This window comes from Drosophila obscura, unplaced genomic scaffold, assembly GCF_018151105.1.
Source record: "Drosophila obscura isolate BZ-5 IFL unplaced genomic scaffold, ASM1815110v1 contig_150, whole genome shotgun sequence".
Lineage (NCBI taxonomy): Eukaryota > Metazoa > Arthropoda > Insecta > Diptera > Drosophilidae > Drosophila > Drosophila obscura.
In genome coordinates this window covers 9,693,292-9,713,746 of record NW_024542736.1, presented here as the reverse complement: position 1 = coordinate 9,713,746, position 20,455 = coordinate 9,693,292, and the positions used below count along the sequence as shown (strand labels likewise).

Here is a 20,455-nt window from a genome sequence, read left to right as displayed (position 1 = left end):
TGAAAACGTTTTGATGAATACACAACGATCGTGCAGCGAAGTCCTGAATGGATCATAAACCATAAACTGACTGACTTTAACTGGGGGATACTATATATATATATATATATATACTCGTACGATATATAGGATGAAGGCAGATGTGCGGATCTGTGTGTATATTCCTTATATTCTAGGGGCGGCGGACTGGAATCTGGCATGCAGCGGCCCGCCTCAGTGGCATACATCATGGCGTGGAGGACTGTCAATGTCAGGCCAGTCACAAATGTCAGTCAGCGTCGCCTCATTACGATCCCCAGCACAAAACCCAACACAGTAAACAGAAAACAGAAGCCCCAGAGGTGGAGGCGGTGGCGGTGTCTCTCTGGCGACTCTCTGGCGACAATCGATCCACTGCACGAACAAAACCCCCGATTACAATTATCACTTGGTTAAACATTGCAATGTTGTTAAATGCAGCAAGTGAGGCTTGAAGGCGCCCTTCCTCCCCCGGTTGTTGGAGGGGACATGAAATGGGGCACAGGGGCGCGAGATCGATGGCGCCTGCCGGGCAGCAGAGAAGCAGAGCAGCGGGCAAACAGAGGAGCAGAGCGAGGCGCTTAATATGCAAACGTGATGCAAAGCTTCGTTTGGGAGGGGGGTACCTCAGGCCAGGGGGACTGACAGCCGCCAAAGTGCAAAAATGCGAACGCGAATCGAGGGCAGGGAATGCAATTTGCCAAACACTTTGTCTTTGTCTCTGTCAATGCCAGGGCGGAGTGGTCGGGTATAGAGAGCTGAGAATACTGGAGCGGGTATATTGGACTACAGGGAACACAGGTGACATTTGTAGACGAGAGAAATATTTTGTGGCAGCATCTTAAGTCACACCTCAAGTCGCCTTCTATAAAGTTTTGCCCCCAAAATAAGTGAATACAAAAAAAATAATATTTTGTGGACTTACCTCTTCGTCGATGGGAGGTGCCGCGGAATTTGTTGGGCGAATGGACGGGCGGCCGTGGAGCCATCATGCTGGGCACCTCATCCGGGGAGCCCAGGCCCATCGATGTGGCTGTGTTCTGGCGCTGCCGATCGCCCTGCTGCTGCGACCAATTGCCAAACGAATGGCGTCGTGCTCCTCCAGCGCCGCCGCCGCCACTTGGCAGTGTGTGATGGCGATGGGATTTGCTGCTAAAATAAGGAATGAGGAATGGAATGGAATGGTATGGCAACGATTAGCATGGAGTAAAACTGTCAACAGCTGCATGGCAAAAAAAAACACATCCTGTCACCGGCAGGCACCCCCATCCCCATCCCCATCCCGATCTTGATCACTCACCTTGTTGGCGATGTCAGCGGATTGAAGACCTCGTCGTGCTCTGTGCCTCCCGCTCCCGCGCCGGGGCACTGGGAGCTGTGCGTCTCATTGCAGGAGCCGAGGCGTTCGCGGAACTCCCGCGACTCCGAGTGTGAATTGGACGATCGCTGGCGATACATTTGCTGCATCGGCTGCAGTTCAAACGATTGCTAATGGGAGAGCGGAAGAGGGCGGAACATTAGACAAAAACACTCGACAGGAAGTGGCAGTGGAAGATTCAGATTCAGATAAACCAGAAGCCAGAAACTCCAATCCGATGTACTACACTCACTTGTGAGAAGCCGCCCAGGGAGTTGAAGCTGCCGCGCGGACTGCCAAAGGCCATGGTGGCCGTTGTGTCGAGATTGGCGGATGTGATCAGACGCATCTGTTCCGGATTGGACACCACCATGGGCCGAGGGCTGCTGCTGCCCTTCGAGTTGCGGCGTTTGAACAGCGAGAAGCCCCTGCTGGACGACTGGGAGTCGGGTGTGCGTGGAGATTTGGTGTCATTGCAGAAATAATAGGGATTATCTGTGGGTTAAAAAAAAGGGGGTTATTGGGGGCTAAAAAAGGGGTTTTGGGGGGTTATATCAAGGGATTAGTGGGAAGGGATTTAACATATTCGATTGGTGGCCTATTATTATTTCTTCTCTTTCCCAGAACTGTACCTGAGAAGAAGGTGTTTGTATTATCCACAGTGACAAACATCTTGAGATCCTAACTGCTTTGGGGTTTGTTGCTTTAGTTGCTTTTGCTCTCTCTCTCTCTGCCACTCCCTCTACAATGTCTCTGCCACAATTCACTGCCTTGATTTGTGAGGCATCGGTTACTTTCACTACTGCGCCTGCGCACGCGCCAAAAGTCACACAAAAGGCGCGCAAAAGGTCGCGTAAAGTTCCAAACACACAAAAACAAATGATGAGTGCCAAAATTGGCAAAAACTCTCGTGGATTTCACTGTGTCCGTTTCACTGATTGATTGATTGATTGATTGATAAACGCGGCAAAATGCAATTCTCGTAAATTCCAATTCAAAATTGATGTTAAATCAAATTTGTGTTTTGTTTTCCGATTTGGAATTTTTGTTTGCTATTTGAGAAGTTTCATTGGAGGCGCAGCGCGTGCTTCTTCATTGACATCCCGAAACTGAATAAATTCTAAAACTTCAACGAGAACAAAACACTGCGCTGCCGCCTTCCTCTGCCCGCTGCCCGCTGCTGCTTTCCTCTGCTCGGCCGCTGCTCTTCGGTTTTGGTTTTTATTTTCCATGCACTGCTTCTACTTCAATTCAATTCCATCAACGCGCACGGGGCATGCTACGCACAGTGGAACCTTTCCACTCTTTTGTGGTGTAAAATAAAAATATTCAAATGAAACTAAAAGCTTTGCATTTTGAACTATTGTATTTTGTAATACTTTTGTAATACATTCTGATAAATAGAATTATGTTTTATGAACACTTTTTTTGGAACTTCATTTATTGTATTTTATTAATCATGAAAAGCAACTAATGGCATTTCTTTTTTTAATTTTAATAATTTGATTTAATTTTTAATTTAAATAAATACAAATTCTCGTAACTTGTGGTTTCCATTGTTGACTTTACTTATTTACTTATTTATTAATAAATGTATCATGCAGTCGTTCCACTGTACGCCGCAATACAGTCGAAGAGGCAGCGCAGCAGCAGCGGCGGCAGCAGCAGCAGCAGCATAAAAACAGATAGCCCTCTCGCTCGCACACTTACACACACATACGAGATCAGTGTTTAAATATGGTTGCCACATTGCGCCTTGCACCCACTCACAACACAACGTCGATCCCTGTCCTGTCCTCTGCCACAGGGTTCGCTCTGCCTCCGCCTCCGCCTCCTCTTCGCAGGGGAAAACTCCATGGATAAGGGAAAAACAAAACTCTATGGCCAAAGGGAAACTCACTTTTCCTGAGGGACATTGTTGTTGTTGTTGTTGTACCTGCGCATGTTTTTCATTTGCGTGCGTTTTTCGCATGATCAAATTATCATCGCCCTCGCCTGCGTCTTCGCCTTCGTCTTTGTATGTTTTCACGATTCGGATTCCCATTCCCCTCAGCCCCATGTACCGTCATGAATTTTTGATGAGTTCCGATGGGTAAAGTTTCAGAAATAGAAGTCCCAACGAACTCCACACTCCCCGTTTAGTATTCCCCACGTCTTATCAGTGTCAAAGTTTGAATTTCTATGCCGCGTGTTGTCTGTGGTTGGGTTCTCGGTCTCTCGGTTGCATGATTGCGATGATGTCTTCTGTCATTTGTTGAAGGAAACATTTATGAGATTATTTTGGTTTGTTTTTTTAGAATATATTCCCAAGACCATGAGAAAAGAACATAATATTGGGAGGGCAGGGAATAGTGTGAGAAAGCGAGCTACAGAGATTGAAGAAAACAAAATTGGAGTTGAAGTTGAAGTTTACTCTCATCCTTCAGCAATGTCTTCAGTTCAAAACAAAATAACCAATGGCGCAGAACATTTTGCAACATTTTCTACAGTCTGCCGGCTTTGGGCACATGGAAATTGTCACCATTGATGGGTGCAGAGACCATAGAGAGCAGCGACCATAGCATAGAGAGCAGCAGTGCCGAAAATAGAAGACCATAATAAAAGGCGACATATTCCCGGCACATTAAGGGGAAGTACAGGAACTGCAACTCGAGAGTGAGAGCATCAAAGGCCCAAACACGAGCACAGCACCCATATGCACATTAAAGAGTGCAGGGAACGAACACATTTTCACTTTTGCCCAAAGGAAAACTCAAGTGGCAAAATGTGATCCGACTCCATGTGGTCTGTCTATGGAATTCCTAAGTGGACTCTGGGCCTCTCTGAACAGGGACTGGGCCAACAAACCCCGACCAGCAACAGACAGACAGATGCACTGCACATTGGGACCAATGGAAAACTCGTAAAAGTAAAAAGAAATTGCACATTTCGTAGTCTATAAAGGCGAGAAGATGGCTGTTCTTCGAGTGCCACTCCATGCGATGGGAGCAAGTGACACTGTATCTTTGTATCTGTTCTACCCGTAAGTGTATCTTTGTATCGGTGCATGTGTGTCTGGTGGATGCAAATGATCTTGAACCGCATCTCCCTCTCTCTTCCTCGGGTACTTGCAGTCGATTGTTGTACTTGTGGAAATGCATTTGCCTGCACATAAATGTCAAATGGTTGTCTTCGCCAGCACGCTTCACGTGGCAGGGCACTCTTCTGGGACTGCTGCCGACTGCTGCTGCTCGGGGAAGTGGGTTCTCTCCCTAGACGAGTCGTAAATCTGTAGTCGCTTCTACTAGCTGTAACCTCTCCTTCTTTGTCTAGTTAGAGCTCCAAGTGGAGCCAGAGCAGCATTGTTGCTGCTGGTTTCCTTTCGGACGCCATTTGTTGCACTCTTGCTGATTGTTCTATGGCGCTGACAGGTTAATTACGCTTGCTACCATTCTTCTACAGAGATCCCTCTCTGGCATTGTTGTTCTCTGGGGTCAGTTTTGGCGTACTCTTATTAAGTTGAAGATGATTGGCATAATAAAATATTCAAATACTTCGTACTACTACTATTTAGCCGATTGGCTAAGGAATTTTAACTCAAGCAAAATATGGATACGTCATATGAGTAATTGGACCCATTTCGTGCTGTTTTTCCCTAAAATGATTTATGAATGGAAATACTTTGAATAAGAAATTAAAGAAATATTTCATAAACAAATATATAAATCTTTAAAATTTCCCAGAAAATGATCGAAATAAAATGAAAGGAATTTCCGATTTTAGATTTCTCAATAATGCGAAAATGTTCAGATAAATTTTGAAATGTTGCATGAATAATTTCTGATTATGTTTCAAAAGATTTGCTCACCAATTAATCATCCATTATTGATCACTCTACACTTTATTATAGTATTTTAACCGTGTTCTTTATCAATTGTTTGATTTATATCAACAAAACCGTTTTATAACAGCCAAATCCCTTGTCAAGACAATCTCAAAGAAGTCATCATTAGGCCATAAAATCAATGGTATTAATTGCTTTAAATGGCCTGAACAAATAATCAAACATATAATAGTTGCAATCAAATGGAAGAAAACCCGTCTAAGGAAAGTCTTTGGCCAAACAGGAAGCTGGCCAAAAGAGCTGTTGGGGGGGCAAGGGGAACAAGTGCGTAATTGTGAATTTTTGATTTGTTACATTGTTGTCGTAAATTGTGCTGCCATCGGCCTGACAAGACCTTCCTCAGTGGCACTCCCTATATTGCGTAGTTCCAATGTACATGTATGCAGGGCTTGCACCATTCGGTTGCCACTTGCCACGAGACGGGACTACAGCAGGAGTATTGTGCGCAATGTTATTGTACACTTTCAAAGGGAAGAGCATTGCGATTTCCGAATTTATGTTTGAGATTAAAGAGGATATAGGAATGTATTTTTGAGCAGATAAGCACAGAAAAATCGACAAAATTTGATTCAAATCAAATGAATTTTGATATATTATATTATATATTATAGCTGACATAATTCCAATCGATCTGCAAGAGTATTCAATGCTTCGGCAACTGGAAGATCACATTCCGCTCTTGCTTATTATTTTGTTGAATCTAAATATTTCTCTCGAAGCATGCTCCTATTTACTCAGCCTTTTTTCATACGAATTCCGGGATAGTCATGCGAGTATTCATACGGATACCACCCGCTTCAGCATCTATTTTCCCCCCGAATGGAATAGCATTTTTGAGTCATTTTATGTGCACTACGAGTTTTCCTTCACGTTCAATTGAAATGTTTTGTTTATTATTTTCCAGTTTTTATGATTTAACCCCAAAGAAGGGGCACGCAGGCACACACACACACGGGGAACAAAAGCAACACGGTGGCACAAAAGACGAGACGAGGGGATTGCGGCGCATGTCTGCCCGGAAGTTTGGCAACATGGCGCGACGCTGAACAATCAGGGGGGACCCCCATGATTCTTATTGTTATTATTATTGAAATTATTCATTCCCGACTGTTGCAGGTGCACACGAAGTGGTTCCATGGAAAACCTTAACGAAAATCCATTTCCCCAAAAGATTTATCAAATTTAAATAATATTTTTATGGAATCAATAATGCGTTTGGGACACAAAAAGAGCTGCAAGGAGGCTAAGCTTAGGCTCAAAGTAAAGTTGAGTTTTACTTCCTATGCATATGTTTTTCTCCAAACATCATTAATTTGTCGTTTGCTCAGTTTTCTGGAGCTATATTTATCAATCGATCATAAAAAGGGCTCTCGTGGCAAGTCTTTGGATTTAAAAACCCATAAAATGCAGATCCAAAAGTGTTATTTTAGTTTTCCCGAAAAGGAAAACAAAAGTCCATAAAATAGTTGTGAAGAGTTCCGCCCACGGATTCGAGATCTTCGGCACAGCAGCGGAAGTAAAGTGCCCTGAAAATTGAGAAGGGAGGCCCGAAAGGGACCACTCGACAAACTGAGGAAAAACAACTTGCGAAAAGGAGGATGCGACCAAAGATTTAGTAATTAAAAATTCCAAAGCCGAAAACCAAAATTTCGATAGTCCGCCCGATCGTGGCACGGCACGGCACGTGTACTCCATGTTAATGTGCCGCCGCCACTCGAGAAAAATCCACAACGGAAATGCCAAAGAACAGGGCAAAGAATAAGGAGACAGAACCACATAAGAAAGGGATGTGTTTGGGAAGTGAAAGCAGGAGACAGCAGGCGAAAGAAAGTGTGCTGGTGTGAGGTGAGAAGATGTACATACAAATCTCTCTACCTGGCAGATACATTTGATGAGAGTGTGGGCGAACGGCATGGCTACTGGAAAAAGGTGTCGCCGATGCAATCAGAAATCAAATAAACACTTTTATGATCTTTGGTTTTATGGCACTTGAGTGTTGTATTGGTCGCTGTTTTTGTGTGGTTGACATCCATCGAAAATACTGTCGTGGGGGAGGGCATGGGGATGGGTGTACCTATGTTAACCCATTGTTGCCAATACTAAATGTTATTTATAAGAACTACCATGCCGAAAAGGTGTTTGGAAATGCATATAAACGTCGCTGCACGTTCATAAATCCACGGACAAGAGCCGCCACGGCAGCCGCCCAGACATCTGTTCAACAGATTTCAATTCCTCGTCACTCTCCTCCGCATACGGACAGCTCGCTGGGCTGTGGGCTCTGGGCTGCGGGCAACAAAACAAATGTTTAATTATTTTCTTAATGGAAACTCGCACCGAGCACATGACAAGGTTCTCTTCCGTGAAAAACGAAGAAAAAAAAACAGAAAAAAACTCAAAAAAAGATCTGCTGTAAACTCCATTACAATCCCCCGTGCCATGGCCATATACTACATATCCATGTCCCTGTTTCCATCAGCATTACCTACTCCCTGCTCCCCTGTGGAGCGCGTGTCTTCTTTTTTTTTTACCAGGGAATCTTCCCCAGAAGGAAGGCATGTACCAGGAAATCTTTGTGCGCAGTTGCTCGTTGGCATCCCATTCCCCAGTCTTTCGGATGACATAACTTAAGGGATGGCTCCATTGTGGTTGCATTGATGAAGTTGAAGCCCGACCACAGGTTGATGTTAAATGTCAATTGGCATACCCTGGAGGATCAGTGGTGCATTAATTACACCATCGCCATCGCCATCGCCATCGCCTTGGCAACTTCACTCGCGACTCACCCCAACCCCCACCGCAGTTCCATTTTCCCCATTTTCTAGCTCCGCTGACGTTTATAATGATGCTGTTGATCTTGTAACGCTTTGCACTTAGGCTCGTCGTTTCTTTCAGTTTTTTGTTGCTGTACAAAGCATCTATCTTGAGGCACACACGAACTCACTACCAAATTTTGATTTATTTCGCTGTGACTGCACTTGTAATACGAGATCTTCGGAGGGGAGTACGACGCACAACGCACGACGCACAATTGAAGATGTTTCGGAGGCGCAAAGATTGTTCTGGAGATCATTGAGATTTTTTTTGGTTTGATTCTAATACATATATTTGCACGCTGAACGTTTAGCCAAAATCTAGAATCTTTACAGATAGTTTGGGAATCATTTAATTTGAGAGGTCTTTTAATATATTAGGTTCTTTTTAATCCTCAGAAAATCTCAACAAATATTTATTTTTTCCCCTGCTTGAACTCTAGGCTAATGGTCTACGATCTCCTACTCAAAATGCTGTGAGCATTTCCTCATATGTAGCTGTCGACATAAATTTTCATTGTTCCCACTTGCTTGACTTTGGAATTAGGAAAATGTTGCAGATCTGAATCGGGGGCCAGCATTCAGTCCACCATCCCAACCCACACACTTTTCACTCTTTTCACTGTATCCACTCTTTCCACTGTATCCACTTGGATGCAAAGTCTCTCGGCACGCATCGTTGGATTTTCCTTTACAGAAAATGTTGATCAACATTCCTCCGAGGACTCTGTGTCTGGTGCGGCGGCCCTAGACAGCATCACTGTTCCCTATTTGTATTACCTACCCCAAAAACTCCCACTCAGCTCTTCTGTTTTGCTATGATTATGAGGTGTGTAATTATAATTTTTACGCTCTTGTCGCTGGCCATGTAATTCAATTATGAAGAATCATTTGTAGCAGATGAGTGTCTGGCGACATCTAATGTCTTTTGTGGTATTTTTAGCAAGCCAAAGGCAGAATTGTCTGGATGGAGCAGCTACAGGATGGCCGCACAAATGGTTCGTAAAAGAAATTGAGACATGAACGATAATCAACGATACACCAGAGATATTCACAATTAAGCAGATGACATGCGAATTTGCGTAAACGGTGGCCGAGTGCCCACATGTCTGTGACGACAGTGGCGATTGACGACGATTGGCGACTGGCAATGGAGACCGGCCTCGAGGAGCAACAACCAATTGGGGTCGGGTCTCTGGTCCACTTTTACCCAATGTCTGACGGCAGCCTTAATAGATTTCTTTATCTTCTGCCGACTGCCAACTGCCAGACGCGAGGAGGCATGGAATGTTGGCGAAACAAAGGCCCCCACAATTCCTTAAGCCCCCCCCGAACAAGCGAAAATTAATTTGCGTAAATATTTACAGAGAGTATTTAATTATTATTTTAGGTGTGCCTCCGGCTTTACAATGCAAAAACGTATTGATCATCCCCATTCGATGACGTTCAAAGTGACTCACAATTATTGAAAATTTTTCAGTACAGATTGTGTACGAATTTTGAATAAATTGCATCAAGATATTATTCGGATATTCGAATTCAGAAGATTAAGCAGATAGTTACATACTCGTTTATACATATGTATGTACATACGTATGTACATATGTCCTATAATATTCATCCATTACATTGCTACCTGTTCGCCCTTCGATGACGCAAATAATTTTCTAGGTATCTTTATTAATTAAACCTTTTTATTTGAATCATTTTTGGATAATCAAACTCGCTCACAAATGAGTCAATGAACTAAGTAAGCGAATCCAACATCAGACACCACTCCATCACAAAGTGAATGAATGAATCGAGAAGTTGAATGAATGGCCATAAAGCGAATAGCTCCCAAGCGAATATAAACAGAGAGTGCAATTAAAATGTGCAAACGAACGAACGAACGAATGAATGAGTGAACGAAATTCAATGCAGATTTAATGAATGATTTACATAGAGAGCGGCGACAAAAACTATTTATAAGAATGTTTTGTAGATGCGGGCAATGGACCACGACCAGGGGAGGGACTGCCACTGTGGACTGTGCCATCACTCCCATCCCTCCTCTTCGGAGAGCCGAGCCGAGCCTCTCCACCCCTCCGTTGCTCCAGAGACTCGAAGTTTCGAGTTTTTGTATTTTAATTGCGCCATTTCCCATATCAGCTGCCCGATTATTTGTTCTAGTGAGCGGACACACATAAATAAAAATAATAATAACAAAAAACCAAGAAGAAAATGCTGCACTGCAGAGATACAGATACATGCCACAAATCTGACTAATTAGAGGCTGCCCTGTATGGATGGGGTGCCCAAACATTTGATTTGTTATTTATTATTATTCATTGTGCTCGCAGTATTCACGAGTATTATCTCTATTATGATTGCTCCAAACACACAAATTGATGGATGACCTGCCTGGTCTTACCCCTGCCTGCTGCCTGTCTCTGTGAGTGGCAGCGAGTCGTGGAAAGTATCTAATGGATACACTAATGTATGGAAAAGTCTTTGCCTGGGAAAATATCGCACTTTGCCGTTTTTAGGTGGGCCTCTGTCTCTAACTAGAGCCTAGCCCCCGATCTACACGATCTTGGCCCCGCCCCCGGGCGCTTCCCTTCGATTCGGAGACAATCTTAAGTGGATTGCTCCAGTTCGCCTCGGCCCCCGGACGACTAATCGTTCGAGTTTGTAAGATAAATGCGTTGGCGTTCTGGGAAATTGCCAATGCAATGTGTGTACGTACTCGTGTACTCCCATACTCTCGTATTCACTTATTCCACTTTCACAGTAGTTTTCGTGGGCCGATCATGATCATTAGGAATGGAATGCCATGAAGGAGGATACACAATACACAATACCCAATACCCAATGTGCCCCTGTACCCCTGCGTGATTTGGTGTCAAGTGAGCCTCGGGGCGTGAACGAGTTTGTCATGTTTATGCCATGTACTGGACATGCAACAACGCTTTGTGGAGAACCCTCAGATATATCTATATAACATGTTGCTACAAGGATTGGGGGTTTTGGAGTGTGGACAACCAAAAAGAGTTGTTAATTACTTTGTCTAAGAGAATATGTGAGGGCTGAAGAATGAACTTGGGGCTACTACAGGATTTACAAGTAAAGGACAGTAAAGGAAACAAAAAGTAAGCTAAAAAAAATATTACTCGAGTACAATTTAAGCCTATCCTGTAAAAATCATTGAATCCCTTAGATCCCTCAACGAGCTGGAAATCTTCTGATAATTCTCTAAGATTGAGTTACCAAAAACATATTTGAATATTTACGAACTGGAATCGGAAGCGCTTAAAACTTTATCCCATACAAAAAAAGGTTCTTCAAACCCTTTCCCCAAACAGTTTGTATACTCACCCACAGACATCTTTACTGCCTACGAATAATTTTGTGCCTCTATGACAACTGAAGTTTCGTTAGCCCACTCTCTATTGCAGTGGCTTCCTTCGAGTTGGGGAGTCTCCTCCTTCCACCTGTTGGGGGGCTTTGCACTTGTTCTGGCCCGTTAAGGAGCTTCCGGCGGATACGAACAGTCAAAGTTTTGGTCGCATATATGGGAAAGAGACCTGTGAAACATGGAAAATAGATAGGGAAGCATAATAATTAATATTAAATAAAGTTTTTTCAATTAAATATGCGCATGGCAAAGCAGCAACAATACCGATAAATATGGCTGGGAAGAGACGAATTAAAACTAAAGTATCAAGTGGAAAGCCAAAGGTTTCAACGAAGCCATCAAGGGCCTAACGGTTTGAGTGGGAAATTTATGAATATTTTCTAGCGGAAGCAACAAGTTTTCCCCCCAAAAAAAAACAACACACACTCAAATTCACGCCCGGAAATGCAGCAACGTGCAGCCAACATCCCACCCAAAAAACCCCCCCACCCCACTGCATATGAATAATTATTTTGGAGATGCATTCGGAAAGTTTGTTTAGTTTTAGTTTTTTGTTTTATCTATTTTACAACTTCCTCTCAGACGAGTTTAAATTGTGACAACCATCGGAGTGAACGTAGACCGCAGACCGCAGAGCACCGACCGCAATTAGTGCCACAAATTATTAAGTACAAGGCCCATAAAATATACACGACCGACCGCATATGTATACGGTATGTGTGTACGGCAGGGTAACCCTAGTTGGGGAGTCTGAAATGCCACAAATATTTTTATTGGCATATTTCTCATTTATAAGACTATTCATATTCATATTCACAATGCATATTGATTTCTATTCTGATTTGGTGCGAACAAACAGTTCTCCAATGAACTTCGCAATCGCTGGCATCGATACATCAACACTTGACCATTTTACTTGCACTTCCATGGGGGGCGGAGGTGCTCGGTTTGGGGCCTTCTATACATATATATATATATATTTACAAATTCCCTCGTGTTCTCGAAATGAATTTGTGTCGAAACCTTGATGGAAAAGTTTTGATTTAAGGAATTTTTCTTGTTGTTTCGATTGATTTTTATATTGGTTCGCAATCTGATTTCATAAACATATGTATGTAGATCTAAGGGTCCCGTCCCGAGATGATTTATTTGTTTCAACATAGTGCATAAATGGAAGAGTTCTACAGGTTCATGATGTTATGAAGTTTGTTGCTGGGAATTTAGTTTTCCTTTGTTCCACAGAATGGATGTTATTGCAATGGTATTTCCGGCTAAGCTCATCAGAATTTTCTATTCTGTTTATTATGTAGATTTCATATTTTTAAACCAATAATGGGCTTGTTTTTGCGTAGTTTAGATGTAATAGTTTAGAATAGAATAAACATATTTGTAAAGATATAATTATAACTCTTTGGAACTATTTTTGATTCATTTTGGATCTACTGTGACACCAATTACTCATCTAAAAGCAAAGTTATCAAAGTACCACTATCTAAATTTAATATTTACTTACTCATAGTTGAAATTAAATATCTTGTGTACTTCTCTCTTTCCTCGCAGAAAAATGAATAGAAAACTTTTACCCAACAAGCAGCTCTCACTATTTTTAACCAAAATTATATTGTTTACAACAATGTAACCCAATTCGAATACTTGAAAGTGTTTATCGAGCCACAAAACTATGTACTTGCAGTACTCTTTGTTTTTTTTGTTTCTTTCACATTTTAAATGTTTACCCAGAAATATCTAAATTTAGTGGCAAAAATCGAGAATAACTCGTGCGGAAGATATGACATTGAAAATTGTTTGAGTATTCTGTGGAATATATTAGAGATGGTTGGTTTTTTATATGCCATAAAAGAATGGAATTATTATAGTAAATAAGCCATAAAAGACGAGAACTGAGAGAGAGAAGAAAAGCAATTAAAGCTTACGAATCTGAACGATTGTGGCAGGGGTTTGGGTTTGGTATTGGAATTGAAATTGGGTCTGGAACTGGGACTGGGGGGTATGAGGATTGGGGTTCGGGGACAGCTGATGTTCTGCCTTCGTTTAAGACGATTATTTCATTTAAGATGGTGACATTCATTTGCATATCAATGTGAGCGTGTACGTCCTATACTCCCCTCTCTTTTGCTCTCTTTCCCTTGTGTTTCTGTGTGTGTTTTTGGCTTGATTGCTACGATTTTCATTACGTTTTACCGGATATTCCAATTTAGGTAAATGCGACGTTGCCCGGGGCACCAGTAGCGACAGCAGCAGTAGCAGCAGTAGCCGCAGCATCGACAACAACAGTCCGTGCATGAAGCATGGAAGCGGGATTAATGTGCCCCTGGCGACATCCATCAGCATACAGCTCCAGCTCCAGCCCCAAAAAGCACACGCACAAGATCAAGTGGAGCATGGAGCATGGAGTATGGCATGGAGACAGCTGTCATGGGGATTGCTCTGCCATATCTCTTGTGCCACTCGTTCATACATACGTATACACGTATACACCTCTGTCTCTGGCACCTGTCTGCGAATTCACCTGAAATTTCTATTGTGCGTATTTAGTGGTTAATCAATTTCACTTGATGCTGATATAAACAAATCGTTCAAGTACTTTTGGCCAGCTAAATAATTCTGCAAGTATCTATAAATAGTTGATTTTATCTATAAATAAATGATGAAGATGAGTCTCCAGTGCTTATCATTTTCGATAGTGATGAATACTCTTTGAAAAAATGTATATTCATTTTTGGGTATCGGCATTTAATTTTTCAAGTCAGTGTAATGTCAGTAGGAATATCTTTTGTGAACTTTCCAACAGGCTTTCTTTTTTATTATTGTATACATATGCTATCAAGTTGGGTACATCAATGCTCTTCTAATCCTCGAATTATACCTCCCAGATTAATTTCATAGACTTGATTTAAAAAAACAAATCTAAAAATTTATATCCTATAAAATATTTGAATAAATGCAACTTCAACATTCATGATTTGCATTTTCACTTCTCAGAGCTAAATCAATATTCCATTGAAGTTTTAGAAGCAAGTAGGATCTTCTAGATGTGTGGTTTATATCGCAGACGCTTCCACTCACTTGAGCAATGGGTGGTCCACTCCTTAAATGCACAGCTTTATGACATATTTTCGATGGATTTATCACAATTTTATATTTTCAGAATTTCGGCACGTAAAATTGCACTTACACAAAAGAAAGAGACCGAAGAGAGAGAGAGAGGCGGAATGGGGAAAGGAAAAGTTCGACAATAGGCGATTCAGAAGATTGACGATATGCGAGAGCAATTTACAAGATCGTTTATTCCGCGTATACCCCCAGAGTTTTGCAATTGAGCGCCGCACGAGACGGAATAAAATCGAATAAATCAATTGAGGCGTTCTTCGGCAGCGTTTTGGCTTTTCGAATTTGTCAAACGGCCAATAAAGAAACGAAAAAAAATTAAGTTATTCAAAAGCGACGGGCAGAGCAATGCCAATAACATTTATAATAAATATTCACAATCGACGAGCAATACGTCAGAGCGGCAGAGTGGGAGCCAATTTATTTGCGCAACAACAAAAAGAACGTTTGTAAACAATTAAAATAATTTGCTGGATGAACAAAACAGAATACTCAACAATATTCATAGCAAAAAAGAGACATGCCATAAGAGAGAACATTTCAAAGAGTAAAACTAGAAAGCAAAGAGATCCACAGCAAGCAGAGAGAGAGAGAGGAAAGCTTGCAGCTCTGTTGCTAATTTATTTATAAAAAAAAGAAAAACTCTTCAAATGAATTTTTTACTCTATTTGAATATCTATTTAGGAAAATTGGAGCACGTTGGGACATGGAAAGAGCAGCTGTGGCAAAAATGTAGCACAACAAACAGCTGATGCAGAGAGACAGACATAGAGAGCGAATATAGCAAATGGAAAACACGCATACGCAATGTTGGACCACAAAAACATTTTCATTCCACCCACACACACGTCCATTGCATTCTTTTTAGCAAGAAATGTAAAAAAAAAGATGTGTTGTCGTTTTCATTTGCGACCGCTTTAAACAACTGATTTCGCATAAAATTTGATTAATCATGCCAGGTATAGTAATACATATATGTACGTACAGTGCGTTTCAGGGCTATAAGTGCTTGAAAGGAAAATTTTAATTTTAACACAAAGAAGTTGAAAGTTTTTCGATTTTTTCATCGATTCTGTTATTTAGACGAAGTCCACAAAACAGTTTTATGCTTTCGATGCGCACTGTAGCCTCACACAAGCATACGTACATATTTCTCAGGAATCTTGCCTGCTGTCTGCATTTTAGATGGACTTCACTCTGACATTTCTCGTGTTCGCAATGTTCGATGCGCTGCCTCGTCTTCTTTTTTGACATTTGTGTCAAGTCTTTTATTTTATTCGGTTTTCCGCTTATCGCGATCAGCCAAGCCAACGAACTTGTGCCAAAAAAACATATATTGTACTATGTGGGTGCACCATCGACGAAACGAAGCACCAACAGCGAGTGGTACCACCATCAAAAGCAGCGACAGAGTGGCGCTGCCTCTGACTGCCACCGCCACGCACGTTTTACGAGCTTCGGCTTTTGGTTACATACTACGGCCCGAGTACTCGTACATAAATACAATGTAAAGTTGTTTGACAAGCGCATAAAGACCTCGATGAGATCGTTAAATTGATGAATTTTTATTGGCCCTACAACCATAACCACAACTAACACAATATTTCAACAATGAATATGGCCAACAATTAAAATTGAGTTCAATTGTTTGTCGTTTGTCAAATGTCTGTCGTCGCCCCATCGCAAGCAACCTGTTGCATTTTCATTTGCATTTTCATTTGCATTTAAATTTGAGTGGAATTTCGTTTGGGAATGCCCCACTATTTTTATTGCATCTGCACTTCTGCCACACACACATGAAACATCTGTTTGATGGTGGTGCTGCTGCTGATGATGGTCTTTGGCATGTGTTCTTCAGGTGTTTGCGTATTGGCGAACTAATAGAATTTTCTCAGTTGCAATTCGCCATCGAATGGTGATAAGGAAGCAAGGAATTTTGGGATAAAGAACGTGAAGAGAGCTGCATTCTTGGATTGGTTCTTTGGTTAGTAAATCAAGTTACAGAAAGGCTGATTGGCTTCAATAGATTCAATAATAAATTCATTTGAGGCTTTTTTGATTGATAGAAATATATTTTTAGGTACAGTTTCTTCAAAGAGGCATTCTCTGGCATTCCCTTTGCCCATTTCAAATTAAACTTTCAACACTTTCAGCTAATAGAACCCTATAGACACTCGACTTCAATAAATCCGCATATTGTTAAATTTCCAGTCACATAGAAACAGTAAAAATTCTTTTCGATATTGCATAAATTCCATCTAAAAATAGTTTAGATTTATTCACGTACCGAATCTTGCAGCGCGAGATGATGGACAACGAGGATTTCAGACGTGAAGCGGAGGCACCTCTCTATAGATAGGCTCCAATATAATCCTGTGCAGTAAGCGTGTGCCCAGCGCCAATAACCAATAACAAACACTCGCGATCGATACCAAAACACAAAATGACAAATGGAAAATGAAATGAAATGAAATCTGTGCAACAACAATTACGGATAGATCGGAGCAACAAAAAGCACATTGTTCATGGTATTCCATGTGTGTTTCTGGGGAGTGTGTGGGAATATTAATTAAATTTTTGCCTTAACTTTGATTTCTTCCCCCACAAAACGCACAAACAGATAGATAGAGACAGAGACAGAGAGAGAGAGTGCGGATTCGCGTTTAACAAGTGTTTTGCGTTGTAAAAACAAGCGAATCAGAGAGGAACACGCAGAAGAAGACGGAGGAGAGATCAAGGAGAGGAACCAGAAGAGTAGAAAATAAAACGATGAAATTCAAATTCGAATTAAACGCATTCCAGAAAAGAGCAGCAGGCGCGGAACGGGATGGGCAACGGGAAGGCATGCAAAACTCAGAGATCAGCGTTGAGATTAAGCGCGGCAAAAAGGAAGGGCACTGGCGGGAAGAGGGACCAAGAGCTTTGGGGATTGCATAAATGGCAGCCATTTGTGTATCTGTGTGTGTGTGTGTGTGTGTGGCAGCAGTCGACCCTCTTAGCAGTTGAGACACGCATCTTGCATATTTTCGCCTTGATGTTGATCGACAGTTTGACATTTTATGTCGTCGCCGCCTGTCAAAAGGATGGCGGTTACTTTTTCTTTTTTTGTTTTCGTTGTACGCTGTAGGGTATAAGCTTTTCGATCAAATGTTTGTAACGCATAGACGGAAGTATCTGCCATATAAAACGATAGATGTATTCTTGATCAGCTTTCACAGCATCACGTCACTGGTAATATAGGTCAAAAAGGATTTTTTTTTATGTAGGAGCACAAGTCCTCCAGGAAGCATCGATCTATGTCGGGAAAAGTGTTTTTGAAGTTTTTTGAATATCTGAAGATATTCTACTAAAAAAAAGCTATAGCTTTTTCCAAAATTAATAAATATCGGAGGACTATATCTTATGCCTATCAGAGGAGATTTGTTGCTTTGCCCATTTCCAAAGGAATTTAGCTTATCCGTAATGCTACTTACCCACTCTGGCCGCTAGATGGCGCACTATTATCACTTAATTCCCGTTAAAGATCTCTATTTTGGCCAACTATTTGGATTGTTTTCTTGTTAGGCGGCACAGCACGGCACTGTTTTGGCTCCAAATGTTGATTGCTTTCTTTCGGCCCCAACAAAGAAGAAGAGCACCAAAACAGAAACACACAAACACACGCACAGACACACGCGAATACGGGCACACACACAGTGAAGCCGCAAAGGCAACGGTAAATAAATACAAAAATTCAGTCACGAACGCTTTTACTCGACTTTTCCGCGCTGCATTGCTCGGGACGGCTACGGTACAAGTATATCGGGACGTTGGACCGTTCCCGTTCCACGACAAAACGAAAATTAAATAGTGGCTCGCTCGCTCTGCCCCGATCACTGTTGCTGTCCCACAGAGCACAGAGCACAAAGCAGAGCACAGAGCAGAGCGCAGAGCAATAAAAATAAAAGCAGAGCAGAGCAACAACGAAACGCGTTGCTCCCCAGCGGGTGGAAAAAAGTTTGGCGCGCTTTGGAGCTCGTTTGCATTTATTTGCTGTGCTCTTTCGTTGGAACTTTGAAGAGAGGCGAGCGAGCGCCAAACAAAAGAGAAGAGCGATAAGACGAAAGAAAGGCTAGCTTTGGGGCCTGAAGCTTTTTGGTGCTCTTGTATATCGATTGTGCCCATGGGAGCTACTATACCATGCCAAACGATTTGAATGTACACCTTGGTATAATATGCCTATGGATAGGTACGAATATGTAAGTCCAAGAAGCTATTATTTCGAGTCTTTATACAGATCCTTTCATTGGTAGCCACATATAGTATGTAAGATAAATTGATCAAGCCACAGTTCTTTTGAGTGTTGATTAAAAGAGTGATTCTTACAGCAATTGATAGGTATTATGATTAATTTTGTATACTTATACACATAACATATACATATGTATGTCATTTTACAGCTAATACACACTACTCATAAATCCATACAAAATTTTAATTTGTTAGGTTTAATTAAAATATTAATAAATTTTTGCCCCTTCACAATAACCGATTTGAAATGCGGATTCTTCACGCCAGACAGCTGAACAAACTTTCATATTTAGTCTTGTGCGTGTCTAGCCGCATTCACAGTCCTCCAAGCCGCATAGAGTGAATGACCAATATGGTTTCTCTGAAGTTCATGGTCCAATTTCTGGCCGCATTCTACTTCCTGGATGGCGTTTCAGCAATCACCTGTGATGCAGAACCCCAGGATCCGAATTGCATTGATTGCCGCACGAATCCCTCACATGTACATTGCCTAGTTGGGATCACTACCGTAGTGACGCCAACTAATGGGAGAAAAAGGATATGCCTATTTCCCAGAATTTGCGACGCAATTGAAGCCGCTAAAATTGCTGTAAGTTTCATTAACCCATTTAATGCAATAAACATAATAAAGTCTATATTTAATATTTTGTATCTCTGCCGGTTTGCGCTGTCATTAAATGGTCATCAACGATATAAAAATTTGCAAAAAAAAATAATTTATATTTTCACCGCTTGATATCTTTTTTATGTGAAATTATTGAATGGTTGAATATAATTAGTGCTTACAAACTATTTTATTTAAGTTAACAAAAGTGTAAACTACCATATTGGCAAGGTTGCTAAGTTATATCTATTTTACGCTAACGTAAAAAAATATCTAAAGTCACTGGTCGATTTTTCGACCACTGGAGGTCGAGCAGGATCATGAAACTTACATAGATCAGCCGGATAAAGCTCTCAGGAAGTTTTTTTTTCGGTTGAGTATTAAATTCAGTTTGTTGACAATGAGCTGCCTCCTTGGCCTCAATGCTCTCCTTGTGGTTGTAGTCGGAGCCACTGCGGTTGTTGTGGCTACCGCCTCAGTGGTTGTGGTTATCGTGATGGGACATTCTGCGTTTTCGGGATCGGCGTCACAATCAACGCAGTTGGGATCGTCGGGATCATCATCACAGGTGACAGCTATGGTGCCCGTCAGGCAATAGAAAATGGCAAAGATCAGAATCACATACTTTGTGAGCTTCATTTTGGTAGTAGTTAAACTTCTTTATCGAACTGGCTCTTTTACAATATTATTTCAACTTAGATTCCCCTGTACTTATATGGTCTTTTGAGCGTCCTTGAGGCTGGCAAAAACTCTATTGTTCGCCAAACAAACAACTTTCCAATAAATTGTGATCAATTGTGGTTCCCAAGCTTTGGGATGTTTGATTAGCCAAAACTTTGTGTTCATTAGGCAAATATACTAATATACAAAGTTGAAAACAAATGTGGATAGAATTAAAACAAATAAACAACAAAACTTTTTCCATTCAGCGCTGTCTGGTTGTACTTTCGTTGCTACATTAATT

The 20,455-nt window shown here is 41.5% G+C and overlaps 2 protein-coding genes across 5 annotated transcripts in view; both read right to left on the bottom strand.

Annotated features, from left to right (window-relative positions):
• The window catches only part of LOC111069417 (phosphoinositide 3-kinase adapter protein 1), a 33,608-nt gene extending 15,168 nt beyond the window's left edge, over positions 1-18,440 (bottom strand). Inside the window, exons 1-5 of one of the 4 annotated variants that reach the window (XM_022359478.2) lie at positions 18,071-18,440; positions 11,429-11,637; positions 1,629-1,870; positions 1,319-1,506; positions 944-1,170 (exon numbers count right to left, since the gene is read on the bottom strand). In XM_022359478.2, the coding sequence (XP_022215170.2) occupies positions 944-1,170; positions 1,319-1,506; positions 1,629-1,870; positions 11,429-11,438 (667 nt within the window). In that variant the 5' untranslated portion in view covers positions 11,439-11,637; positions 18,071-18,440. Of the gene's footprint in view, positions 1-943; positions 1,171-1,318; positions 1,507-1,628; positions 1,871-2,007; positions 2,450-11,428; positions 11,638-16,884; positions 16,964-18,070 lie in introns of those variants that run through there. The other 3 variants (XM_022359479.2, XM_022359476.2, XM_022359475.2) reach the window with 3 other exon arrangements.
• A 1,387-nt stretch (positions 18,441-19,827) lies between these two features.
• Positions 19,828-20,130, bottom strand: LOC111069407. The gene has a single exon (XM_022359464.2). The coding sequence runs from the start codon at positions 20,128-20,130 to the stop codon at positions 19,828-19,830; it is 303 nt and encodes a 100-aa protein (XP_022215156.1).
• Between the last annotated feature and the right edge of the window lie 325 nt (positions 20,131-20,455).